A 26,567-nucleotide genomic window follows, 5' to 3' on the forward strand; every position below is an offset into this window, starting at 1 on the left:
GATCACCTGTGGTTGGAATCACCTGTGCCCAGAACAGGACAAGGCAGGGGATGGACTGTTAGACCTCCCAGGTTGGGGGTTGCTTTGGACCACAGTCAGACCTGTTCACCAGCCCTGCAGGTGCCCCAGCCAGAGTCCTGTACGATGTAGGTGCCTGCTGGTCTGGCACTTAGTAGGGGCTTAGTTGTTTGCTGAGGGACTGGAGCAGGGGACTGAACTGGGGCTTGAGATGCCTCTGGATACAGAAGCCATGGAATAGGCAGGAAGGACCCCAGGCAGGCTGTGTCTCCCATGGCCTCTCTGTATCCATATTTACATGGAGGGATTGGATTCCGTAATCCTATTGCATCCGGAAGTTGTGCAGCAGTCCCCTCAGTGGAGGCGTCTGAGTGCAGGACCCCAGTTGGATTGGCCCCACTGGGTGGTGGCTGTAATGGAAGGAGGTATGATTGGTTCCCTGCCTGTGGTAGAGGTCCAAGGCATTGCTGTGGCTTCTCGAGTGGAATGGAAAAGAGGGTGACCCCAGGCAAAATGTTGGTTTGACTGTGTGTGCCCTTTCCTAGGGATTTGCATTTCACTGAGGTCCAGGTGACCGTGACCTCAGGATGAAGGAGCAGGCCAGTGGTGGGGCGGCATTTGTGGCGTTCACAAGCCTGGGCAGCTCTCCCAGCTCACCTGCTTGTGTCCTCCATCCCTCCCCTCCCCGTGCTTAACCCTCCCCCTCTCCCCTCAGGCTCAGTCCATGGGACCTGGCCCAGGAGAAACTTGAACCCTGGACTGCTGCCTGGGAACCCAGTTCTTCCCAGCTGGGTGACTGCTGTCCACTCTTGAGTTGGGGCGGAGAGTTGGTATCCCAGCTTCCCCCAGCCCACCAGGCCGGTAATAGGCAAATTGCTGGCCTAGTCTGCACCTCTGTCTTTGTCTGCATTTTTTAAATATTTGAATGGAAGTTGGGAGGGGGGAGGGCCGGCTCCAGGCTGCATCTCTGAGCCTGATGAGCCCGGGTGGGGCTTGCGCAGTCCAGGCTGTACCTCCCTGTGGTCAGAGAAGAAAGTGTTTGCAGCTTGTGGCAGCTGGCCTCGGAATGTACCCAGCAGGCCTGGGAAGAGAAGGGCCTGTGGCTGCAGGTGGGCGGGCTGCCTGGCCTGGGTGGTGGGGGCAGCGGTGTCCCTTCCGGGAGAGCATGTGGGGCGTGGTGCCACAGGAGGGAAGTGTAGAATGCTCAGGGAGTCGCACCAGGGAGGTGGCTTTGGCATCCAGCCCAGTCTTTTGGTTACCCCCACTCCCACCTACACAGCTTTAGCTGGCCCTTCCCAGAAAGATACATTTATTCATTCAACACATCTGTCGGTGCCTACCTTGTACCAAGCATTGGCATACAGTGTGCCTGGCTTACCAGGGTGAACAGGCCCTTGTTCCTGCGGACCTGAAATTCTCACGATGGGAGAGAGGGGGACAAACAAGGTGATTTCACATCAGTGCTATGAGGAAAATGAAGCCAGGTGATAACTTGGGAGGGGAGGGGGCAGTTGTTCCTTTAGCTAGAGCGTTCAGGAACGGCCTGTCCTAGGAAAGGACACTTGATCCGAGACCAGAATGAGGCAAAACCAGCCTTGCCTAGGGCCAGTGCATAGATCCAGCGGCGGGACTCCCGGAAGGATATGCCCCTGGGTGGAGCCAGCACTTTAGGGAGGAGCCTGAAGGGGACCTCTCCTGGCCGAGGCTCCACCAGACCCAGAGCTCCCTGCCCAGGTGCCCTGGGAAGGACCATTTCCTGGGGCTGGAAGTGACTGTTTCCAGGGTCTTTCTAGACTTCTTGGACCTGGAGGTTGTGCCATATGGTTACCTATATGGAAGACTGTAATTTTCCACTTGTTCTCTGGAGGACCCGGAAATCTCTAGGTGTTGTCACCGCTGGTGGTTGTTTTTTTAAGTCATTTGTGGAATTTCAACTTGGAAGACAGATTCAACGTGTGCTTTGCAGAAAGGGGAAACCTGCCTGGGCACACCTTTTAGATGCCCACCTGGGTTGAGAGGTCCCCTGATCTCTCCTGGAGTGGTACCTGGATGTACATCATCCTTGGGGATGAGCCTCTGTGGTCTCGGACTCCTCAGTGACAACCTCGGCAAGATCCTGGACCGGGCCAGAGGATCTGCTCTGTGGAGGCCCTCCAATTCTCAAAAACTGGACCCAGCTCCCCGGCGCCTGGTGCTCAGACCTGGGTCAGCAGAGAGGCCAGGGTTCTCATCGCCAAGGTCTGTAGGTGGCTTTGCTGGGCTGGGGGTGCAGGAAGCTTCCTACCGGTGGGCCTTGGATGGGAGTGGATGGAGACTGGAGGGTGTGGGGTTGTTTCTGGAGCCCCACCCTGGAATGCTACCTGCTTTCGGGCCAGGGCCTCATTGGTGCCTGAAGCGCTCAGTGGCCAGCCAAGACCCCTCGGGGCTTGGGAGGAAGAGTGAAGGTGGGGGCTGGGGTGGCCTGACTGTCTCCATCCTGTTCCTGGGAACCAGGCCTTGCTCTCTGAGAGCTTCCAGTCTTGGGGTGGGGAGGGGTGCCTGTGGAGCACCTGGGAGGTGGTCTAGGCCCAGGGAACTGGTGGGGTTGTCTAGGTGGGCTATCAGGAGGGGGCTTATTGTTTTAATTATTGTTGAGAGTATCGCAGATGTCCCCTATTTCCCCCTGCCCCCCCCAGCCATCTCCCACCCCTTCCCAGGCCCCCGCCTGTCCATTGTCTGTGTCTCTGGGAGGAGGAGGCTTTGACCTCAAGCTGTGTTGCCCGTGAGGATCCTTGGCATGTTCTTTAGCCTGAGGCTCCCAGCACAGGTGAGAAGCGGCAAGCCACTGGGCTCTCCAACCCAGATTTAATAATCCTAGCCTCTCTCTCTGGCAGTTAGTATTGCAGGCGAGAAGCTTTACTCCTAAAAACATCTATTGATCCAGATGCTAATGAAAAGTAAAGGGGTTTTCGAAGCAAGGTGTTTTTTCTTTTTTCCTGCTAGAAAAAAGGACACCAGAGTCCTAAAACACAATTTTGTTTTCCTCCCTCTCCCTAGATTTGGGGGCCTGAGGTGGCCTTGTTCAGGTTTCACCTCTTCAAGGAGCCTTCCCTGATTGCGAAGGCCTGCGGTCATCCCTCTATTCAGCAGTTAACTGAAGCTGCCATTTGTACATCCACTCTGTCTTCCATAAGGGCTGGGGGGTGGCAGAAGCCTCTTGCTTACCTGAGACCCCCAGGGAGGGAGAGGCATCGCCCTCGGAGGCATTGAAGGCTGGATTCAACTCTTGTCTTTCTGGGCTTGGTTCCTTTGCTGCCCTGTTGCTTTTTGCACATACATTATTTTAACTACTCACTGAGCTCTTACGGCATGCCAAGCCACGCCCCTCCTCAGGACACAGAAACACAACAGACATAGCCCTTGGCCACCCAGAGCTCTGTAAAGGAATTCCAGATTGGGTGAAGTTTCCTGACTGAAATGTAAGCCAGGGATTTCTGTGTGCTTAGTTCAGTACCTGGATTCCCAGTGCCTGAAAAGTGCCTGGGACATCGTGTGCACTTAAATATTTGCTGGCTGAACGAGCAAGGTGCTATGAGGGAAGCATGCCAGGTGTTTCAGTAGGGAGTGGCGGGGGCGGGGCAAGCCTGTGGAGTGGGGCAGTTGGAGGAGGGCCCGGTTCCAAAAGAGGCCTGAAGCCAAACTTTCAAAGATAGGGGTGGAACTGGAGCTTCCGCCTAGGGAGCCACAGTACAAAGTTCCCTGAGGTGGGAAAGCCAGGCTGCAGGTGGTGGGTGGAGGTTGCTGGATGTTGAAAGCAGAGGGTGGGCTCTCCATCCCGCCTGTGTCTTCTACCTGGGGAGGAACTGGGATGCATTGAGTGCAGTTTGGACTCATTGGTAGGTTTCTACCCCTGGAGTTAGAGTCGATTTGCATTTCTAAAGCATCCCTGCTACCTCCTTGTAGGGAGAGGGGGCAGAGTGAGGCAGGATGCCTGGCCAGGTTCCTGGAGTGGTTGGCTATGAGGCTTTAGAGGAGGTGGCAGTAGGATTTGCTGATGGGTCGGATTCTGAAGGCCATGGAAAGGTAGGGTTCATGGTTTTGAGACTCTTGGCTTTGACCTAGGAGGCGAAGGTCCACTTTGGACTTTTCAGACTTGAGTTTCCATGAAGTGTCCAAGAGATGTCAGCCCAGCATTTAGATCTGTGAGTCTGGAGCTCAGAGGAGGGGAGTTAAAGATAGAAATTTAGGAGTCTTGAGCACACTGCACGTATTTAAAGCTAAGGAGTGGATGAAGTCACCAAATGAAAGTGTTTTACTGAAGGAATGTGTCCCAAGTCAGATCCTGAGAAACTACAGCTGGATGAAAGGTGATGCAGTACCGGGGAAGGAGTTCAGTGCCCTGCGAGGGGGGAGGGACGCCTGAGAGTGTGAGGCCTGCATTTTGGGGAGGGAGCTAGGAGACAGAAACTGTGGTTGGGTCTGACCCTATGGAAGCCTTTGGGGACCTTGAGGAGAACCACTGAGGCCAGGACAGGGATGTTGAATATAAAAAGGAGGTATGGAAGAGGAGGCAGCAGTGTCAGCTATGTGTAGGGAGAACTGGCCAGTCTGGGAAGCTGAGGAGGGTGGAGGAGGGGCTCAGACATTCTCCTTTCCAGGTCTCGGTCTCTGTCTCCATCTCGGTTTCCTAGCTCACCCAGTGGGTCTCAGCCTTGAGCCTGTATCAGAATCCTCCTAGCGGAATCCCCGGTGATTCTGACTTGGAGGGCTGGCGTCCCCCCCCCCCCCGCCCCTCCCCATGACCTTTAGCAGCAGCTCTCTGAGCCCTTCTGACTCTTCCCTCTCTCTTGAAGGCTCCATAACTGTCCTGTAGTGTCTCACTTTTTCTGGCTCTCTTGGGGTCACCTGACCCTGTCCTCTGCTTGAAAAGCCCTTAAGAAGAGCACCCTGGAGGTGGGTATACTCAGAGGGTCTTTCCACCTTGCGCCTAGCAGAGCTAGACTTGGTGTACACTAATGGCTTTGCTCTGGAAGGCTTTTTGTGTGTTTTGCTTTCAGTGAAGTTTGAGGTCTTTCTCAGAATAGTTTGGTGGCCGGGACCTTGACCTCCCCAAGGCTTGGTTGGATGTAGGGAGTTTAAAATGTGTTTGTTTGGGGGGTGGCTGTGTAGAGTTTAGGACAGTGGACTCCAGGAGGGTTCTCAGTGTCTGTTGAATGAATAACACACCTCTCTTTGAGCCTTTTGGCCTCCAGTGTTGTTTTGTTAAATTCTTTCTCTGCAGTTGGTTAACCTGTTTTTACATCTGTTATGTGTAGGGGATAGAGTATATCCTAATTTTACACATGAAGAAAGTGAGGCTCAGGAAGTGAAAGGACTTACCCAAAGTTCCACAGTTGCTAAGTAACACAACTAGAATTTCAGCTCAGGCCTGCAAACTGCCAAATCAGGCCACTCCTTGCTGACTGATTAACCCTGTGGGTGAGGAGGTAATGGTGGCGCCTAAGGCACTCGGAGTCCTGCTGCCCCAGGGATAGTGGCCATAGCCTGCCAGGGCTACAGGGCATGCCTCCTGCCTCCTGACCCTGTTTCCTCTGGTGCTCCACATCTGCCCTGCCCTTCCTCAGCACACATGCTGGTTGCTTTAGGTTCCAGGAAGGTAGAAGGAGTCAGGCCTTGAACCTGGTCAAGCCTTGGGGCATTTGGGGCTGAGGGAGGCTGTTTGTGCAGCAGGTGTGGGGTGGCTTGTATGACTCCTGCACAGCTAGCTCCCCATAGGAAAGTGAGCTCAACTGCACTACAAACCCTGGGGGACACCGGAGGAGGAGAGGGTCCCCCTCACTGGAGAGTGGGGAGACTGAGACCCAGAGAAGACCAAGGTGGGGCTGGGCCCCATCTGGAGAGATGACGCCTTATGCTGTCCCTTGATGACAGGCAGTGTGGCTTTGTGCCCTCTCTTCCCCTGCCAGCAGACCCCAATTGGCCTGGGAGTGGGGCAGAGGCACACTGTTTTCAGGTTTCAAAGGATTTGGGCCACAGCCCAGCCTTTCTGTCTTTATGGCCTTCTGGGAGAGGGGGCGGGCATTTGGGAGGTTCTAAGAGGGTGGTCTTGGCTGTTAGTCGCTGAGGGTCCCATTTGGCCTCCCTCCTTTTTATAGAAAGAAACTAAGACCCGGAGAAAAGTGACTTGCCTGGGGTTACTGCCCAGGATGCTGGTTTCCAGCTTTGTGTCTCCCAGCATAGCCTGGGCAGCCTGCTTCAACTTCACTAATCTGGCTGGACTTTCTTAAGTGCTCACTCTGAGCCAGGCTTTGTCTGTAGCTCACTGTCTCCTTACAGCCACCCAGTGAGGTAAATACCGTTATTACTGACCATTTTACAGAGGGAGAAACTGAGGGAGGCCCAGAGGGGTGACTTGACTTGTCCAAGAACAAGTTGCAAGTGGCACAGCAGAGATTTGAACTTGGACAGTCTGGCTTCAGAGCCCATGTTTTTAACCACCAGCCTACATGGCCTCAAGCTTATTTGACTGGGGGTTCCATAGAAACAGAATGAGGGTTGTAAATCCTTGAGTGACCTGACCCCTGCAACTTTAGGCCTGAGGACTCCCGCCTGGCCTCCCCTTTCTGGTAGTGGTTGGCACCTGAAACAGCAGCTGCTGCCTGCCCAGCCACTCCAGGTACCAGGAAGTGGCCCATCTTTTTCAGAGCCCTTCTTCCTGTGCCCCCCCTGCCTCCTGCATTCTTCTGGACAGTGGCAGGACCTTGGCCAGCTTGCCTGAGCCCTGGGCTCCTCTCACCTGCCACCACCTCTGGCCATGCAACCTGTCCATGAGGGGCCTGAGGGCCCAGGTGTGAAGTGTCCCACCCCTGCAGGTCTGCCTGTCTCCTTTCATGTCCTGCCAGATGTCATGATTTCGTTTTCTCATCTGTATGTAAGAAGGGGGAAAGAACAGAACCGACCTCACAGGGTTTTGAGGCCCAATGTTGGGGCACCTGTGGCCAGTGAGTCCTCATTCTCACCTCCTTCCTTTTGCCCATGAAGGTGGGGCCTGGGCATTAGGCTGGGGAAAGCTCGGCCTCTGGGAGGGGAGGGAGCAGCTGGGAGGAAGCACCCTGGCTTCGGCTGACCCCACGTGGCTGGGTCCCAGCTCTCCGCAGACTGTATGAAGTCCTGGGCAAGCTGGGGACCCCTGCCCACAGCAGCTTCCTCCTCTGTGAGATGGGGTCAGCTAGTGCCTGTCTGGTGGAGTGACTGTGAGGAGTAATGAGCCCGTACTGCGAGGTTGCTAAGCACTGTGCGAGGCACGAAGTAAGTGCTTAAAAACGCCTGCCGTTTCTACCCTTCTTCTTAAGTTTTAGCCCTATTGCTTTGGGGTTCTTTGGGACCTTTGGGCAAAACTTGGATATTTATTATTGTGCATCTTTTCTAAAGTTTTCCATATAAGCCCAAGACCTTCAATCTGATCATGACTTTTTTGGGGGGTTTTCTGTTTTGTTTGATGTCCTGTTTTCTGTACAGAAAAAGGGATCTGTGCCTTTAAGACCCTGGCCTGCCCAAGTGGGACACTGTTCCTTTAAAAGTGCATTACGGAGAGTTGGAACTTAGCCTTTGTTTAACTAGCCATGATTAGTCCCAGCGGACAGGGCTGGAGTGGTATGTCCAGGACCAGAGCTGGGTTGGACTGGCTGGGCCCAGTGGGAGACGGTGGGCAGCTGGCTGGCTGGCTAGCTGGCTAGCTGGCTGGTCTGGCCCCCTGGTGCCCTGGGCCTGGTGAGCTTGGTGGCCACAGTGAGCAATGGTGAGTGGCCTGAACAGAGGTTGGAATGAGGAAGGCCGGGGAAGGAGGAAGGAGGGAGGCTGCCATTCTCAGGGCCACCAACCAGCCTCTTGAGCCCAGGGCAGTCTCTGTGAGATGGGTGGGAGCTACCTGTTAGAGGGACTGTCACAGGTGCCAGCGCTGGAAGGCACTCAGGAATTCCCCAGGGATGGTGTCTCTGCCCCTCTGCAGACATCTATGGCCAGCCCAGAATATGGAAGCAATTAGGATAGCCTTGCCAAAAAGCAAGAAACAAGAAGTATTGTAACTGTTTTTAGTTTTTAAAAGGAGAGGAAATCGGTATCAGTTGCTTGTTTCTATAAGCAAGGCCGGTGGCCTCTGTGGGCTCCATTGAGAACCGGGAAGTGCTTGGAACCGCTGGGAAGTTTTCTGAGCTGAGGAGCTTGGCCTTTGCCCTGAGTGGCCCAACCCTGGGCTGGACTGGGTGGGGCTGTGCATGGTTTGGGGACCATGTCATTTCTACCCCAGCCCCACAGCGGGTCTCTCCTTTTTCCCTCCTTCTCCCTGCTTGTTTCTGTTCCCTGATCCATCTGCCTGCAGGGCGGGGTGGTGGAAGACCAGGAAGGTTGTGTCTGGGCCTGGAGTGTGTTTTGCTCCAGCTTAAATATTTGAAACTACTGTGATTCAGCAGTCTTTCCTGTGGAAGCGTTGTGGGGAATAATTGAGCTGCCTGACTTGTCACAAGTATCCCTTGGTCCTAGCCACTTTCACTACCCCTCCTGGGGGCTGGCGGTAGATCAGATTCCTATCAGCTCAGTGTCTTTCTCACCATTTTCCAGACAGGGGAAACAATTTGCCCAGAGTCACACAGGAGGTGACAGTTCTGGTGTCCCAGACAGAGTTCCTATAAGTTACCTGAAAGTTGGAGCAGTTGATCATACGATTTCTGTAGGTTTGGTGAAAGCCTGAGGCATTGACAGGGATGGATGCCAGGCAGAGGGTTTGGATGCCAGGCTTCCAGCCTTGTTCCGGTACCTGTGAAGTGTGACCTTAGGCAAGTTGCAGACCTCTATGAGCCTCTACTTCCCGGTGTATGGGGGGTACCGGGGGGGGGGGCAGCCCAGTGTGACTGGGGCTGAGCAGGGCTGCTGTAGCTGGGTTGGGATATACCTTGGAAGCTGTATTTAAAGTGTGTGGTGTTATTGGTTAGAATCCCATGGGCCAGGTGGCAAATGACAGAGTTAGCTTATCTCAGAGTCAGCCTTTGTGGGGTGGGAAAAGAGAGTGGGCTTTTGGAGTCTGATACACTAACTGGGCCTTTGGAAGGCCCTCGAAATCTCAGAGCCTCAGTTTTCTTAACTGTAGTTGGGCAGCTGGGCTACACGAGGGTCCGAAGTGTTCATTGTGGAGCTGGTGCCTGCCTTGTGCATTTCCCAGGTGTGTGGGCAAGTGGAGGTGTGTGCTGGGTGAGGCAGGTACTAGGGAACCACAAATGGTGCCCCGTCTCTAGGAGCAAGAGAACTCAACAGCCAAATTCCAGTTTTCTTTGACATCATTTCTCTGAGTTTCTGTCTTTGCTGGTGTCCTGGCGACTGTGGCTTGCTGGCGCCACCCTCTCCTCCTCTTCTGTCTCTTGCTAGTGACAGTCTGGAAAGCAGAGCTCTGAGTCCCCACTGGGGGTCCCAGACACCAGGCTTTGGGAGGAATGAGAAGTGGGGGTCCCAAGGCCCCCAGGCTCAGTGCTGCTGGTGGACTGGAGGTGCTCAGTAACTATACACTGGGGCACTGGACTTACTAGCCCAGGAGTGGGGGCATTAGCATAATGAACCTCCAGCAGCCCCTGGCAGGAGGTAAGGGCAGCCTCATTTGTCAGATAAGGAAGCCGAGGTTCAGGAGAGGCCAACCAGAGGTCTCCGTTCCCTTGGCCCAGCACCCCTTCCCCTCCCTTTGCTTCTTGTTTCCCTGCTGCCACAAAGCCCCTCTGTCCCTAATGGAAGCTGGAATTGAAGAAACAGCAGGGCTGGGACTGGAACCTAGGATGCCAGGGTTGGTTCTGAGATCTGTCCATCTCTTCTTAAATGGGGATTTTGAGGTGCCTACTTAAAATGACAGTCTTCTCCACCCTGCTCTGGGAGGGGGTGGGTTGGGGGAGTGACTGAGGGTCTCAGGGTCAGTTCTCAGAGGCTTTTACAGAGCCCACATGTGGAGAGGGCTAGGAGGGCTCTGCCTGCTGAGCAGAGTGAGAGGCGTCTTGGAAATGTCAGTGGGCCCAGGGAGAAGCCAGGAGCAACCAGAGAGGTGACACAGGACAGGATGAGGCAGAATGACCAGAGCTGTACACAGGCTCACTGCGTGGCAGGCTCCCTTGGTAGCACCAAAGGTGCTGTTTCCCTATTCTACAGGTGGGATAACTGAGACATGCAGGTCAATTAATGTGACTAAAGTTGCAGAGCGTTATGTTTACGTGTGTGTGTTTCTGAAGAAGGAGGCCTCACCACATTCGACCAGTCATCAGCCAGGGTGGTGCCAGGAGCTCTGGCCTGTGTTGACAAATGCCTGCTGCCAACCTGCTGGTGGGGACAGGGGAAGGACACTCCCCAGATCCTATTTTCACTCTAGCATGAATGGCCCATACAGCACCAGGGGACCACAAGGCATGATGCCCAGGTCTGGGGTGGAGGAGATGAGAAGGTAGATGATGCTTCTGCCCCGCCCTCACATTCCATGGGGTGTAGTCTGAGCCTAGGAGGGCATCCTGGAGGTGGAGAGCTGGGAGGAATTTGATAAGCCACAGGGGAAGTGACGTCTTTGAGTAGAAGTCCTTTGGTTTTTAGCTCATTCATTTTTTATTTCATCATCCCTCCCATCTTGGGTCATGCGTTTCCCCCGCCTCCCAGCCTGAGGCAGCTGTCGGAGGTGTTTCTGGTTTCTGGTGGGGGTGGGGGAACCAGTCGGAAATCAGTCTCACACTGTGGGTGGTGTGATCTGTGGGACCAAGGGATGTGCTTACACGTGCGAGGAGGAGACGGGCACAGATTGAGCTCTCAGGGAGGGGACGCTTCAACCATGGCCTTGAACATTCATAAGAGCTGTACTGTCCAAGGGGAGGAGTAGCGGGCTGCTCTGGACTGGCGGGGTTCGGGTTGGGGCAGATGAGTCTGGAGTCTGAGTCCCGGATGCCGTGCTCCTGGGGCTGGAGGTAGCGCTTTACTCCAGGTGACTGAGAAGGCTTAAGGTTTGGAGGTGTTACCGTCTAGTCTTTCTGAGTGGCTGGGCCAGGCGTGGTGGTTTCTCCTGGGGGTCTGGGAGGGGGTGGAGAGCTGTCCCTGCTCAGAAGCAGGAGGGACACGAGGCCCTCAGCTAACTTTCAAGTTGCCCAAATCTCACCCTATTCAATGAGCATTCCTCAGATCCTCTTCTTTTAAAATTCAGGGCACTTTGCTGTTCCACTGAGGTTTATGAATGTTTAAAAACTGCTGTACAGTCCCCAAAGTAATTTGACAAGTCTGACAGCTATTGATTAAAAACCCCAAATTATTCAGGTTGCAGGAGGACTTGAGGGATTAGATGGAAAGTTTTTTTGTTTCTTCTTTCTCTGCGTGCCCTTTGCCACCTCCCCTCCCCCCCCAAAAAAAGAAATAAGGTGTGGGGAGGTAAATGTGTTCCAGAATGTTTGTGAAAACTCTGTTAGGCTGCCGAATTATACTGGCAAGGGTGGGGATGGGGGCTGGTCAGGTTGCTGAGGGTGCCTTTCCTGTCCAGGGACCAGAACCAGCATCCCTGCGTCCCTAGTCTCTCAAGCCTTGTGGCCCAAGTCGCCAGCAGGCAGCATGAGGTATTGCTCTGTAGATATTAGGGTCCTGGTGGTGCTGGGAAGAGATGTAGTAGTTAGTGTAGGGTCCCTTACGTTGATGGGGACTTGACATTGGTGGGCAGGGTTGCCGTGCTTTCTGAAGTAGCTCAGCAGGTGAGGAAACAGCAGCCTAGAGAGAGGAGGGACTGTGTTCAGGGCATTGCAGCAAGTATTGTGGGTCCAGGGGGGAGAGTGGTGGGCTCATGACCTGTGTGAGTTCTGCTCTCCCTTCTGCTGGGGCGATGCCTGCCTTTTGTGCAGGGTTGTGAGAAGGCTGCACATCAATGTGAGTACTTTGGTAAGAAAACTTATGGCACAGCTCAGCATGTAGTAGGTGCTTAGTAAGTGGCTGTTAAGTCCAGGCTGTTGCAGTGCCAGTCATTCAGTCAGCTTATGTGGGGCACCTCTGGGAGCCAGGCCTCGGGCTGCGCTGTAGTCATAGTACGTGATGAGTGAGCTGCCCGTCCTCCTGTCTTGGTTGCCAGGATGTGGACCCTCCTTTGCCAGTTCAGCCCTGTGGTGTCAAGGGGGATACACAGACTCTCAGGTATAGGTTGCGGGCAGTAGATCAGGCCCCTTCCAGCCCAGGGCTTAGTATGGAAATGGGGATGGTCACACTGGTTCCAGGGACTGCTGGGACCTGCCCTCTTGCCTTGGACTAAGAGAATCCTGGGGCCAAGAGTGTCCATGCCTCCAGGCCAGACCCTGTCATCCCAAGAAGCCTTCCCAGGCTGGGCGGGCAACCTCCTTGCCTTTTAAGGACAGGCTCTGTCTCCCCAGGGCCCTGGGAGCCACAAGGCGGCTGCATTCTTCTGCCCTCCCCTGGGACCCCAGCTGAGCCAGGAGTGAGCGCTGGCCCTCTCAGCAGTTGGTTCCCAGGCCAGGAGGGCAAGGCTGGGTTTGGGGGGAGTTGGCTCTGCTGGGCGTTCTGGGTGTGGCACTGTCCTGTTTGTGTCCTGCCACTGGATTCCCAGGAGGTCTGCGCCCTTTCCCTGCCTGTGTGCCAGGACCCGTGGGCAGATTTCAGCACAGCCTCCTGGACCTGCCCATATGACAGGCAGAAGCATGGTTGACACACTGTGACCTGACTCCGGAGTCCCCAGGTCCTGCCAGCCCTTGGGTGGACACCACCTCTGTGGAGACCAACTTTATCCAGAAATCTGCCCTTTGAAGGCCTGGCTATGGCTATGGGCAATGCCATGGGCTTGCGAGAGGGAGATTGCGTCAGGACCTCTGTTCTCAGGAGGTCTACTTAGCAGAACCCACTGCCCACTCCCAGCACCCTCTTCTCCCTTCCTTTCACTTCAGGAAATTAAGGGCTTTTTTTTTTTTTTTTTTTGAGGTGTCCCATTTTTCAGATGGGGAAAACTGAGGCGTGGAGAAGGTAAGGGATTTGAGTGGTTAGAGGAAAGAAACAATGGTCTGTGAAGCCCCTATCTTATCACCCTCATTGTGAGGAGTGTCACCTACCCTGGAAACATCAGCCGTGATAACAGTGTACATCCTTCCTCTTTCACAGCTGTACCCCGCTCCTGCCACTGGGACTGTCATGAGTGACTGATGGAGTTGCCAGCATTTACCCCTGCTCTCCCTAGCATTTCACCCGCACTCTCACTTGATCCTTACAGCAGCCCTCTGAGGGAGAGTAGAATGACTTAAAAGTACTCAAGGTTGTGCGTTTTATTAGGAATGGAGATTACAGCCTGGCAGCCTTGACACTAGGCCCTCCTGCCCTCCTGCCTGTTCCTATCTGCAGGGTTGTGTGTGTGACTCCCTCTGCCCCTTTGAGATTTGGAGGATGACTCAGCCTCTTTCCAAGCTATACAATCCCACTTTCAACTCACCCCACCCATAGCTGGGAACATCCTCCCCATGTTAGATAAGGCTTTTTGATAACTGCACGTTTTGTGTTGGGGTCTCCTCGCTCCCTGAAATAATGGGGAATTTGTTAAACTTCTGTGTCACTAACCTTTTAAGAGAAAAAAGGATGGAGCTGAAAAACAGCTCGTGGGTTGGCTGGAAGGCTGTCAGATAAGGCTATGGCCCTGGAGCTGGGACAATGTCCCGTTGTTCCTGCTCCCCGGCCTGCACAATGAGCTGCTGTTGTGACCTGGCTGTATCTCCAGCAGCAGCTCTGCCCCTGCCCGTGCCCGTGGTGTGCCCACGTTTCCTGGGCTCTTGGGCAAAGGTTTCCCCTCCCCAGCCAGTCTCTCTAGCTCTTCCTGCCAGACCTGGAATGAGTGGGTCCCAGTGAGCAGGTCAGCTGGCTGTAGGCCTTTCTCTGCCTGTCGCCTGGGGGGAGATGGAAAGACGAGTCTTGCACTCATGGAGTTAGTCTGGGATTCTGCTGAACGAGGTTCAGAGCACACGCGGCTGCTTGCCACCCACCACCCGTGCGGTCTTGGGCAAGCCACCTGGCCTTTCTGAGGTGTGGAACCTCAGTCCTGATGGGTTGTCATGAGAATTAGGTGAGAAGACAGGTGGGAAAGTGGTGTGGAGAGGGGCTCAGCCACATGGCCTGGGTGTGAGCTCTTTTTCAGCCGGAGAGATTAGAGACAGAGTGGTGGTGGTGGCATTTGGCCTGTACTTGGAAAGCTGAGAAAGAAGGTTTTTGTGAAGCAGAGAAGGTTGGGAGACGGTGGTATGTGTTCAGGAAAGTGTGGTCATGGACTCCAGAGGGGGAGTAAGTTCATAGCTGGTCAGGGACCAGCCGGGAGGACCATCTTGCCAGCATGTGAGGGGAGGGGAGGTGGGGAGGGGGCGTTTCAGGGAGGGTTCAGCACCAGGTGGAAGCATTCAGAGTGATTATCTATAGGCCTTGAGGGGATTCCCGACAGATGGGGGTGACACCATGTTGGGTAGAGGGGTCTAGCGGGAGGGCATTGCCATGGTCTAGACAGAGAGGGTCAGTGGGGCCTGCTGTTCCCAAGGCAAGCCTTACTGCCCTGTGGCCTTGGCTCTCCCATCTGTGACCTGGGAATGATGGCACCACCCCTTCCCGGGAAGTGTGAAGATTCCATTAACTGCACAGGGCAATGGTCAGAGCCTGGCCCTCCACTGTGTAGGAGCAGTCTAGCCCCTTGGAATAGCCATGAGGACTCTCTGGGCCAGCCTTGTCCCCATTCCTCCTCCCGACTCCACGTCTCCCCACTTAGAAAAATGCTGGGGAGATGGGAAGGGTCAGGGCTGCCCCGCCGCAGCCAGGATGCCTTAACCGTGAGCTTGCCTACAGGCGTCTGTTCATCCAGGAACCTTCCCTGTGAGGCCTGGGCCAGCTGGGGCATGTTTGTGGGGCAGGATGGTGGGGAAGGAAAAGCAGGTTTTGCAACTTCAGGCTCTGGCCGCTTTGGGGTCTGGCCAGGGCCTGCTGGGCTGCTGGCCTTTCGAACCAGGGCCCCTTGGTCTCCCTGGGCAGGCCCAGTACATTGAACTATGCCTCCCTTTCCTCTCTTCAGCCCACCAGCCCCTCTGTTTGCACTTCATGGGTCCCTACTCCACCTGTCCTGGCTCCCAGCATCCTTACCTGGCAGGGGTTTTCAGGCTGGGCCAGAAAGCAGCCTGATCCCAATCTGCAGGCTGGGTTTTCAGCCCAGGGTGCTGTGGGGTCCCAGCTGTTCCTAGACCAGGTGACTTCCCCAGTATCTGAGGCAGGTCTTTTGTACTGAGCCACAAAGCCCCACAAGGAAGGGAGGCCTAGAGTCTGCCCTGTGGGGTGGGCAGCCCCGAATGGGATCTCCACTGAGGGGACAGCAGACCCACCCATGACATTGGTCAGCGCTGTGATGGAGGAGCAGGGTGGAGGGCTTAAGGGCAGAAGCCTGTCAGTCCCTAGCACGGGGTGACGTGGTAAGCCACAGTGCATGTGTGTGAACTACTGCCCCCCAGAGAGAGAGGGCATTGGAGGAGCAGAGGCACCCCAGCTGGGATGTCAGGGGGCAGAGCGTCGCTGAAAGTTCCACTCATGGGCCCTGCAGAGGTTTGGGTTGGTTCTAACCTAATTTCAGCTTGTCTCACAGCCTCCCTCTGGTCTGTCCCTTCCCCTGGAGCTTTTAGAAGTCCTGCCTGAGCACATTGATACTGCTCAAGTGATCCGAGCCCTACTGTGTGCCAGCTTCATGCTAGGCAAGGGGAGCAAGTACAGGGAGGCTGACTGTGTTTCTTGGATTGGGTGTGGGGTCTGCAAGGGCTGGGGTCTCAGTTCTAGCTCTGACTCCCATGTGTGCCTAGCACAGGACTCCGTTGGGGTGGGCTATTGTGATGTAGAGTTTGGGAGTGGCCTCTGTCAGCCTGAGTCCCTCTGAGCAGGGCCCATCTGCTTGTGTCTGGATTCCTGAGCCCACCCATAGTAGCCTCAGCCTCCCTTACCCCAGCTGGTCCTGGAAGTAGGTTATAGGGTGTGTGTCCAGCGGGGAAGTGTGTGGTGACTGCCAGGCCTCAGTAACATGAGGGCAGGGTCTTTGACAAGGCAGGGAGAGATTGATGGATTGAGCCTGGACCATTGGAGGCCAGGAGCTGAAAGGCAGAGGGATTGGGGGAAGGCAGTCTGGGTGAGCTAATCCCAGGGAGAGTTCGGTGCCATGGACCTGGGCTGTGGACATGAATAGGGGCAAGGCCTGCTCAGCTTCCACACCAGAGGTGGTCTTATCAGGCCCGGCTGGTTCTCAGGCTTTTTCTGTGCCCAGCTGTGGGAGGGGGCTCAGCTCCAGTGCACACTGCTGTATGCTGTGACCTCTGGAAAGGGACTTTCAGCTCTCTGAGGCAGACTCTACCAAGCACTGGTTGCAGGTGGCATCTGAGGCTCTTTCCATGTGATGTGCTGAGAAAACCAAGGCTCAGAGAAGGGGTACTGACTTGTCCAGGGCCACAATAGCAGGTGAGCAGTGAGACCAGGTCTGTCAGCCGGTCTAGGTCCAGGCCCCATTTGCACACTGGATGGCATCCACTACTTCTGCTCTTTGTATCTGTGTTGGGCCCACTAACCCTGGCCTGGACCCTCGAGCCCTGGCATGTGGACGCTCTCTGAGTTTTGGCATCTCGGGTACTGTGCAGACTGCTGCATCCTTTCCATCTTGAGCCTCACTGCCCTCACCTGTAAAATGGGTGCAGCAGAGGTCCCTGTAGCTCTCCTGCCTCAAGTGGGGCTGGGGCTGGGGCTGGGGCTGAGTGGGGCAGTATATGAGAAAGGGCTCTGTTGGCTGTGACATTCTGGATGAATGGGTGACTGCTCTGGTCTTGGATGGGGACCAGGGTTGAGGGGGGTGGGGTGGGGTGGAAAGGCTGCCTGGGTGGGCTCAGCTCTTTCCTGCGGGTCTCTGAATCTGCTTAGGAGCCAGATCAGATCCTACCTGCACTCAGTGCTGACTTTCAGATTCTGAGTGGTGGCCTCATCCTCAGCTACGTGCTCTCTTAGATGCCCACCCAGAGTCCCACAGTGGACAAAGGGACCCATAATAGGTCTCTGACTTCAGGACAGAAGTGCCCCTCCCCCTAAGTCTGCCTTAAGAGGAAAAGGACTGTGGGGTTGAGCGGGGAGTGATTGCCTCCACCTAGGGGGCTAGACAGACTCCCTGGAGGAGGGGACAGGAAAGGCAGGGGAGGGGAGTGATAGGCCCAGCCCGACGCACCTGCTGCCCACCCCCAGGTCCCATCTGATGCCGAGGCTGAAGGAGTCTCGCTCCCACGAGTCCCTGCTCAGCCCCAGCAGCGCGGTGGAGGCACTGGACCTCAGCATGGAGGAGGAGGTGGTCATCAAGCCCGTGCACAGCAGCATCCTGGGCCAGGACTACTGCTTCGAGGTGGGTCCCACTCGGGGCGGCGGTGCTGGCAGCATCTCCTGGCCAGGCCAGGTCTCCCTCATCTTCCTGTAGTGCTTGGTGGCCTCAGCTTTGGAACAGTGGCTGGAACCTGTTCATAACGTTTGGCTCCTGAGAGACCAGGGAGATCTGGGAGATGGGGGGCTTTGTTCCTTCTCTGTGGGCTCCTTGGAGATAGACCAGCACCTTTGCTTCATGTCAGTGAGGGCAAGAGGCCCTGGCAGTAAAAGGGGGTAAGCCTGTGTAGAATTGCTTAAGTCTGAGGCCTGCTCACCCTCCTTAGAAACCCCCTAAGTATAGTATCGGATGGTAGAGAGTGTCCCCTTTTCTGGGCCAGTCTCCCCTCTGTAAAGAAATCAGAACCTTTACTACCCTAGCATTCTGTGACCCAAGGAGCAAGCAGAGGGCAGCAGCCCAACCTGGCAGGGCTCTGCCTGGGATCACCTGTTCAGCCCCTCCCTATAGATGGGGAATCTGAGGCCCAGCAAGCAAGGTGTCAGAGGTCACACAGCAAGCCTGAGGCCAAGTCAGGACGAGGGTAACGAATGTTGAAGGTATTCCTGGGAGTTCCTAATTGCTTCTCTCATTAGTCAGATTCTCTTCCTACCTCACCCTCCACTCCCACCCACAAGGAGCTTACATAATTAGGGGAGCTCTCTGAGAGAGAGAGATGAGCCTGGTAAAGAAAATCAGCCACTTGCAGACTAGTGGCAACCTCTTGGCGACCCAGCCCCAGGGAAGGAGTGGAATGTGCTTGGCATCCGCCTCACACCTTGTGCCCACTGATTCTGGTTCAAGACTCCTGGTCCAGCCAGGTTCCATCTGCGCTCCAGCTTCTTTGCCGGGGACAGGCTGAAGACAGTGTCTAGGCCCTGGTCCACAGCAGGGGGTGCTGTGTCTTGTACCAGCCCTTGAATGGCTGGATAAGGAGTCTGGTTCCCTTCTGTAGAGCCCTTGGCATGGTGCTGGGGACAGTGGAACAGAGTAAGAGTAGCTTGGGCTGGGCTCCCTCACCAGGAGGAGATCGGAGGGTAAGCAAGAGTCCAAAGGTGAGGGGAGGGGGTAGGTAAGCGTTCCAGGCAGGAGGACTCCAGGGCTCAGCACACCCAGACAGCCCAACTCTCATTTCTTCAGTCTGGCCCCCATCATTAGTTCCTGTGACCATCATTGTCACAGTCACGTGGCAAAAGATAACCATCAGAAAGTATCAGCTGAGGATTGAGGTGATCTTTGTGCCTACCTGTTGTTGTGTCCTTGTTGCCCGTGGTTCCACCTAAAGAGGGAGGCCCAGGTTAAGCTTCACCCTCTGACACAGGCGGGCACCCCACACCTTCTCTCTTCCCATCTTCGGGAAAGTGAGGTTGGAGTTGGAAAGATTCTTTCCTATGGACAGAGAGTGCCGAGAAAGGGGTGAGGAGCCAGGACCAGGAGCCAGGTGGTGTAGGACTGTCACCCTCCTGTCACTGACTTGTTTCCAGGATGGTGGTCTCACTGCGCTTCCTGTAAATGTGAAATATGGGGGCCGTTCTGAGCCTTGTTCTGCCTCCTCCCTGAGGTTGTGCTGCAGACTTGGTAGCCACAATGCCCCCCAAGCCCCACGGTCTCCTGTCCTGCCCAGCCTCAATATGTTCCCCTCCCTGTGACACTGCCTGTCTGTCCCCCACAGGTGACAACGTCGTCAGGAAGCAAGTGCTTCTCTTGCCGGTCAGCAGCCGAGCGGGATAAGTGGATGGAGAACCTGCGGCGAGCAGTGCACCCTAACAAGGTAGGCTGTGCCCCCTCTTACCAAAGCCCACGGATTGAAGTTAGACCAGGAGCAGAGCTCAAGCTCTGACATCAGGAAGCAGAGTGGGATCTCTGGTGTGGGCTGGGATGGGGTGGGAATGGGGCCTGAGTGGGCAATAGGGTTGGGCCCTGGAACAGGGGTTCGAATTGGCCAGGGTGACATAGGTGCTGTGGGCCTGTGTCCTTGAAGTTACACAGCAGAGGCTAGGCCAGAGAACTGAGTATGGGCTGTTAGGGAGTTGGGTGCTGGTATCCTTCTGCCTGGATCTCTGTCCCTCCTTCTCCCCGGGCTGATTCCTGCTCACCCATCCAATAACAGCTTAGACCTCTGTCCTGTGAGCACCGCTGGCCTAGGCTGGTGCCCTGCTCTGTGTTCACACTGCCCCTGGGCTTCCCCTGTCAGGTTCATGGTACCTTAGTTCTAATCACCTGCCTGCCTGGTTGACTCTGGGCCTGGGCTGAGTCCTGGTTACCATGACATCACTACTGGAAGAGCCTTAGCAGTGGTCCCTCCACTCTTAGTGACTTTACAGACCAGCAAACTAGAAGACCTGATAAGCAGCACAGTGGCCTGCTATGTGCCAAGCACCGTGCTAACCTCTCACTTGATCTCTTATTGTTCCTATTTTACAGAAAAGGGAACTGAGTCTTAGATTAAGTCACTTTCCCAAGGTTAGTGAGCTTGTTTGAGACAGTGCAAAAATCCAGCCCCATGGCAATCAGACTCCACAGCTGTCCCTAGCCCACCCCCCATCCTGTCAGTTCCTGGGCTGTTTCTACCAGCTTCCAGGACCCTGCCGGATCTGAGGGTTCTCCCAGCTCTGGGCTGGGCGGCAGGCAGGTGGCTGGCCCCTCAGTGACCACGGTTCCCCTTGTGCATGTGCAGGACAATAGTCGGCGTGTGGAGCACATCCTAAAGCTGTGGGTGATCGAGGCCAAGGACCTGCCGGCCAAGAAGAAGTACCTGTGCGAACTATGCCTGGATGACGTGCTCTACGCCCGCACCACGGGCAAGCTCAAGACCGACAATGTGTTCTGGGGCGAGCACTTCGAGTTCCACAACCTGCCGCCTCTGCGCACCGTCACTGTCCACCTGTACCGGGAGACCGACAAGAAGAAGAAGAAGGAACGCAACAGTTACCTGGGCCTGGTGAGCCTGCCTGCTGCCTCAGTGGCCGGGCGACAATTTGTGGAAAAGTGGTACCCGGTGGTGACGCCCAACCCCAAGGGTGGCAAGGGCCCCGGCCCCATGATCCGCATCAAGGCGCGCTACCAGACTATCACCATCCTGCCCATGGAGATGTATAAGGAGTTTGCCGAGCACATCACCAACCACTACCTGGGGCTCTGCGCAGCCCTCGAGCCCATCCTCAGCGCCAAGACCAAGGAGGAGATGGCGTCAGCCCTGGTGCACATCCTCCAGAGCACGGGAAAGGTGAAGGTGCGTGTGCAGGCCCAGCTGGTCTCCCCTGTGGCGCATAGCCCTGTGGAAGGGCCTGGTGACGCACTAGGTTATCTGCTGTTCCCCATGTCCATGTTGTGGATTTCAGCCCTATCTGGGGCATTGATCGCAGCCAGGTGGGCCCCCTAAACCCAGAAGTTGTGTCATGGAGTAAGGGGCTCCTGCCCTCAATTACTGAGGCAGGTGTGGAGCTGATCGACAGGATGGCAGCTTGTAGTGAAGGAGTTGGTTTTAAGGGCCTCCTCAGAGGGCTGGCCTGAGACTCAAAGTGAGAGGTCATGGGGCAGCCTCTTCCGGCACAGGGCTCCCAATGACCTGGACATGTTGACCTGACTCACCTGGGTCATCCCCACCTGGTGATCCCCAGGGTACTGTCACAGCCCTAGCCTTGCCCCTCACTCTCACACTCAGACACAGATTTACACACACAGTTACTCTTAGAGCCTTTTGATGGTCAGCCAGCCATGGCTACAGTCGTCACCAGCCCTGGAGCCCACAGAGACAGAGCTTGTCCAAAGCCATCCAGGTAAGCCCTCTTGAGGGCTGGAGGGCGTACCTCTCCCCTCTAAACCTTTCACCTTCCACTCCCTGCCTGGCCACGCCTCAGCCCCACCCATCTGGGTTTGGAGACAGGTTTGCTCTTTCTGGAAGGTCTACCTACCCAGTGCAGAGGAGCATGGTTCTGTGCGCCTCAAAGGCCCACCTTCCCTCTTTTTATCCTGCCCCTCCCTTGGGGGAAGCTGCCCAAATGGGGTGCAGTGGAGATGGATTGATTGTGGGGTCCATTCATGGTGCAGAAGGTCTCACGTGCTGGCCCCAGGAGCTGGACATGGTGTGGTTTGAGAGCCAGGTGGCCTGTGGTGGGAGTGAGGAACTGTCCTGTGTCAAGGTCCTTCAGCCTGGTGCTAGGGGCTGGGCCTCAGGTCCCCAGGGCACATGGCTCTATTGGGACCCCTACCCTCTTACCTGTTTCCAGAGCCCTTGGAGAGGGGAGGCTGTAGCTGGAAGTCTCTGGCCTCCTTCCTGCCCCCCAGAACCCCACTGCCTGTGGGACCCATGGTGGGCAACAAGTGTGGGACCAGGGAGAGAGACTTTCTCAGCGTGGGCACCATGGGGGTGGGGGAGCAGTTGGCGGCCTACATGTTGGACTACCTCCTTTCCCCGCCCCCAGCCTTCAGACCTGACTGGGCCAGGCTGTGAGTTGGATGACTGGCTGTACTGTCCTTAATTTCTGGTCTCCATTAGGAGGGGCGTTGGGAAACTAAGTCCAGGAAGCCCTGCCCCAGGATGGGGTTGTGTGTGTAGGAGCTCAAGCAGAGTCCTTTTTGTGGCAGTATCTGCTCTTTCAGTACCTGGCGCCCCAGGGCTGGGCTGACCAGGGGAGCAGCTCCAACCTGAGATGATCTTTGCTCTGGGGGCTCCCTGCTTAGACAAGAGGTGAACTGAGGTGCTCATTGTGAAGGGAGGTGGAAACCAGATTCCAGGCTCCCCACTGTGGCCCTCCGCCTGGCAGGTGAGCAGTAGGCAGGAAGATAGAAGTAACTCATGCTGCTGGGGTGACGTGTGTGCATGTGAGCTCCCCCTCTGTTCAGAGAATTTGGAGGTTAATAAGGTGTCCTTGATGAGGGACAGAGCATCTGATGTGGTCCCCACAATCCAGAGGCATAGACCGTGCGACCAGGCATCACAACACCTTGCTGTCCTCCCCAGGCTCCACTCCTGGGTTGTGACTCTTCAGTCTCTATCCATGGACTCCAAGGGGCTTCTCCCTTCCACCCCTTCTCTCCTCAGTGCAGCAGGAGACTTGGGCCAGATCTGGCCCAGGTAGCTGTGTGGCCTTGGATGGGTCACTTTCCTGTTCTGTGCCTGTCTCCTCATTGGGTCCTAGCTCTAAGGAGAGCTCTTCCTCATCCCAGCCTGGGCGGAGCACCTGCTCCAGGAGTTCAGGAAGGCCTGTGGGCAGAACAGCCTAAGTTCTGCCTCCATGTGTTCGGAGAAGGAGACCCCTAGGGGTCATCTGTAGGTCAGGAAAGGCTCTTCAGGTTATGTGGTCCCCAGAGAGGCCAACGGCATCTTCTTCAGCCCCTCCTGTCCCTCCTTTGGACACCAGGGCCTCCTAGGCCTAGAGCTTAGTTCTCTATTTCAGGGCCACCTATGATGTCAGAGGGACCCAGATTGTGCACACCAGAAACCCTGGCCCACACTGGCCACTTTGTGGCCTCCTTGCTGGGTGGCCCCTGCCCTGACCTTCACCCTTCCCTGGGTCTCTGACTCCCTACCTGTCTTCTTCCCCTCCCCAAGTCACAAGGTGGGCTGTGGGTGAGAGGAGGCGGGGCTCTGCAGGGAGGGAGTTGGCAACAGGCTTATCAACTTAACAGCTTCTCTCAGCAGTGCTGCCCTGGGTTTGCCAGATGGGCAGTGGTGCCCTCGCCTTCGCACTGAAGCCAAGGTCCCTTCTCCCACCGTCTGAGCACTGGCTCACTGCCTCCGGGGCAGTTGGACAGCCCCTGCCTGTCTTTCATCCTTCTCTGAGGGACCCACAGAATGAGCCTGTGTCTGGTGTGGGAGACCCATCAGAGTAACTGGTAGATAATGGCAGCTGCTTGTATGAAGGGGAGAGGGCACCTGTCTGTCCTTTTTGGCACTAATGGTGATGGATGGGGGAGTTCTCTGGTCACCCAGCCAGGCCTGGTCGGGGCTGAGTAGGGATTTGAGTCCAGCTGGTCTGGCCGTGATGCAGAAAGCTCATGTCCACGTGGCATGCTCTTGCCCAGGCCTGCCTCCCCAGTCCCTAGACCCAGCTGTGATGTCACCAGCCCTAGGTGTCTCCCCTCGTCAGGCTGCCCTGCCCTCACTCCCCAGCAGCCCCAAAGGTTGACAACGGAGCAGCCATGAGAAGTAGGGACTTTTCCTGGTTGTGGAGCAGGTGTGGAATCCTAGGTTCCTACCTGCCAGGCCTGCTCAGGTCCACACTCCTCGCTGCCTGCCTCCCCAGGACTTCCTGACCGACCTGATGATGTCAGAGGTGGACCGCTGCGGTGACAACGAACACCTCATCTTCCGGGAAAACACGCTGGCCACCAAGGCCATCGAGGAGTACCTCAAATTGGTGGGCCAGAAGTATCTGCAGGATGCACTAGGTAGGGAGAGTTCGGGCTGGCAGTGGGCAGAAGGTGGGATGTGCCCACCAGATCCTCACTGCTCCTCCCTGTCACAGGTGAGTTCATCAAAGCGCTATATGAGTCAGATGAGAACTGTGAAGTGGACCCAAGCAAGTGCTCGGCCTCGGACCTCCCTGAGCACCAGGGCAACCTCAAGATGTGCTGTGAACTGGCCTTCTGCAAGATCATCAACTCCTACTGGTCAGTGCTGCCTCACGCTCCCTCCAGGGCCTCCCCACCCCCGCGTCTGCCCCATCCTATGTTGGGGTGCCTATAGTGTGCCAGGTGCTGTGCCAGGCATGTGTGTGCTGTTCTCATTCAGACAGCTCTGGGAGGGAGCTCTAGTCCCTTGTGCCTGACTTATAAACTAGAGAGCTGAGGCTTCATAAGGAGAGGGCAGGTGACACTCTGTAGCCTCACACAGCTTCAGAGTGGTGGCTCTGGGATTGGAACCCACTCTCTGCATGACTCCACAGGCCTTGCTGGGATGCCAGGCTCCTGTCTTGGCCCTTTTTGGGTTCTCAGATGTTAGGGAGTGTTCCAGAGCATATTCGGGACACGGTGTGTGCAGCATGGAGAATTTGGGCTTGGTGGCAGTCCATTACACGTATTTATCAGCAAGGGCCCTCTGCAGCTGGCGCTGTCATAGGTGCTCACCTGGGGCCAGCCTGGCCCCTCGGGCTGGGTCACACCTGACCCTTGGCACCGGGGGTGGAGGGGTGACCTGAGAGCTTTGGACTCTTTGGGAACACTCTTCCCACCCTGGGGCCAGGCTGTTTTCACACTGCCCTTCTATCCCCAGGGCAGGCTGGGTGTGGGAAACATATCCGTGGACAGCGATTTTCCATTTCCTTTCTGGTGTTTGTCACAGACCCAGAGGCACCTCTCAGTTCTAGATGCCACCAATAGCTGTCATCACTCAATGCCTGCCTCTGCCCAGTTCTGCTCCAGGCACTTCGAGGACCAGGGCTAAAGGCCACCTGCCCTCACTTCCTCTCCAGCTGTGCTTTTCTGCTTACCTTGTTTCCTGCCAAGAATCTGCTGGGCTCAGTGCTGGGTTTGTTGGGCCATTGGGGCCTCAGGCTTAAGGTTGGCCCTGTGAGCATGGCAGGGCAGGCCTTTTTCTCAGTATAAGGGTGAGGAAATGGAAGGCCAGTGAGGATCAGGCACTTGCTCAGAGCTCCCAGGGCAGGTGACAGAGCCAGGCATGGACTGGGTTTAGGGAGCATTGGGTCCTGGCCTGCCCCAGGGTAGGAGGCATATATTTTAGAATGAAAAGATAGAAAAGCCACTTAAAAGTTGGCGTGGTGGGGCCTTATTGTGGCCTCATTGGGAATGTGTGATGGAGAGAGCCCCCCACCTGGGGCCTAGGGACCCTGCCTGTGCTCACTGGGTCCCCCAGGGAAGTCCCTCCCTGTCTAAAAAGTGGAGAACTATGCTTCACCCTGTTGTTAGGATATTCCCATCTTCTTGAATACTCTGAGCTCTCCTAAAAACCTTTAATTCCTATGTGGTTACTTGAGCGAAGGGAGTAAGTCTCGGAAGCCAGTGATGGGAATCAAGGAGTGGTGGTCTGTTCCTGTTGTGTTTTCCTCACTCTCCCCTAGACCCAGATGCCTGCTGCCTGAGGAGGAGGGTGAAGCACTGGGGGAGGTGGGAAGGGCCCAGACCCGGAGCAGGCCCTTGCCATTGGTCCCAGTTAGGACAGAGACCTAGCTCCTCTATGCTTGTGTCCATCTCACTCGGCCCCTTCATGGGGAGCCCACCACCCTGACTGGAGCTTGGGGGGTCTGCCCCTTCTACTTCCTGAGCACTCACCCTGTGCCCTCCCTGCGCTGTCTCAGCTACCCCAGCAGCCCTGTCTGACGGATGATGGATAGATGGGTGAATGATGGATGGATATAGATGATGGAGTGATGGGCAGCAGGCTGAGCTCACAGCTGTCAGAGTTGGAGCTCGGGGTTCCATTGGACCCAGAACCAGGTCCCTGCTCTGCACCCGCCTGTCCCGGCACCCTGCCTGACCACCAGGCCCACTCTTGCCTATTCCTACCCAGCGTTTTCCCACGGGAGCTGAAAGAGGTGTTTGCCTCGTGGCGGCAAGAGTGCAGCAGCCGCGGCCGGCCGGACATCAGCGAGCGGCTCATCAGTGCCTCCCTATTTCTGCGCTTCCTCTGCCCGGCCATCATGTCGCCCTCACTCTTCAACCTGCTGCAGGAGTACCCCGATGACCGCACAGCCCGCACCCTCACCCTCATTGCCAAGGTGACCCAGAACCTGGCCAACTTCGCCAAGTGAGTGTGGCGCCCCCGACGGGCAGGGTTGGGACAGGGCTGGAGGCCACTGTGGGGGCAGCCGTAGGTGTTTCTTCCCCAGAGCTGGGCTGCACAGTGGGCCCCGCTTTTGTCCCTGTCATGCTTAGTCCTCTCCCTCCCCCTTTTCAGAATAAAATCTCCACACCCTGTTCTCCCCCTACTGAAAGTACATGCCATTTTGGTATGTTTCCTTAATTTTCAGAGGTGAGAAGACAAGGTATTTTTTTCTTTCAGCTTTTTAAAATTAATATTTAATCATAAGGATTCTCCCATGTGCTTAATATCTATAAGCCTCATTTTGAAATGAATGGCTAGTATGTCTTCAAGGGAGAAGGGCCATATTTCCTTAGCCCTTCCCCTGTGGTTGGGCACTCGGGCTGTTTTAGACTGTCCTTGTTTAATGCT

At 55.8% G+C, this 26,567-nt stretch overlaps 1 protein-coding gene across 6 annotated transcripts in view; it reads left to right on the forward strand.

The window, feature by feature from the left end:
* Positions 1–26,567, forward strand: part of DAB2IP (DAB2 interacting protein) — a 116,390-nt gene that overhangs the window by 72,337 nt on the left and 17,486 nt on the right. For 4 of the 6 annotated variants that reach the window (XM_087822887.1, XM_087822892.1, XM_087822889.1 and 1 more), the window contains 6 exons: positions 17,269–17,422; positions 19,107–19,205; positions 20,112–20,666; positions 23,683–23,827; positions 23,905–24,049; positions 25,905–26,141. In XM_087822887.1, the coding sequence (XP_087679013.1) occupies positions 17,269–17,422; positions 19,107–19,205; positions 20,112–20,666; positions 23,683–23,827; positions 23,905–24,049; positions 25,905–26,141 (1,335 nt within the window). The remainder of the gene's footprint in view (positions 1–17,268; positions 17,423–19,106; positions 19,206–20,111; positions 20,667–23,682; positions 23,828–23,904; positions 24,050–25,904; positions 26,142–26,567) is intronic. The other 2 variants (XM_087822890.1, XM_087822891.1) reach the window with 1 other exon arrangement.

This window comes from Miniopterus natalensis, chromosome 12, assembly GCF_054644295.1.
Source record: "Miniopterus natalensis isolate mMinNat1 chromosome 12, mMinNat1.hap1, whole genome shotgun sequence".
NCBI lineage: Eukaryota > Metazoa > Chordata > Mammalia > Chiroptera > Miniopteridae > Miniopterus > Miniopterus natalensis.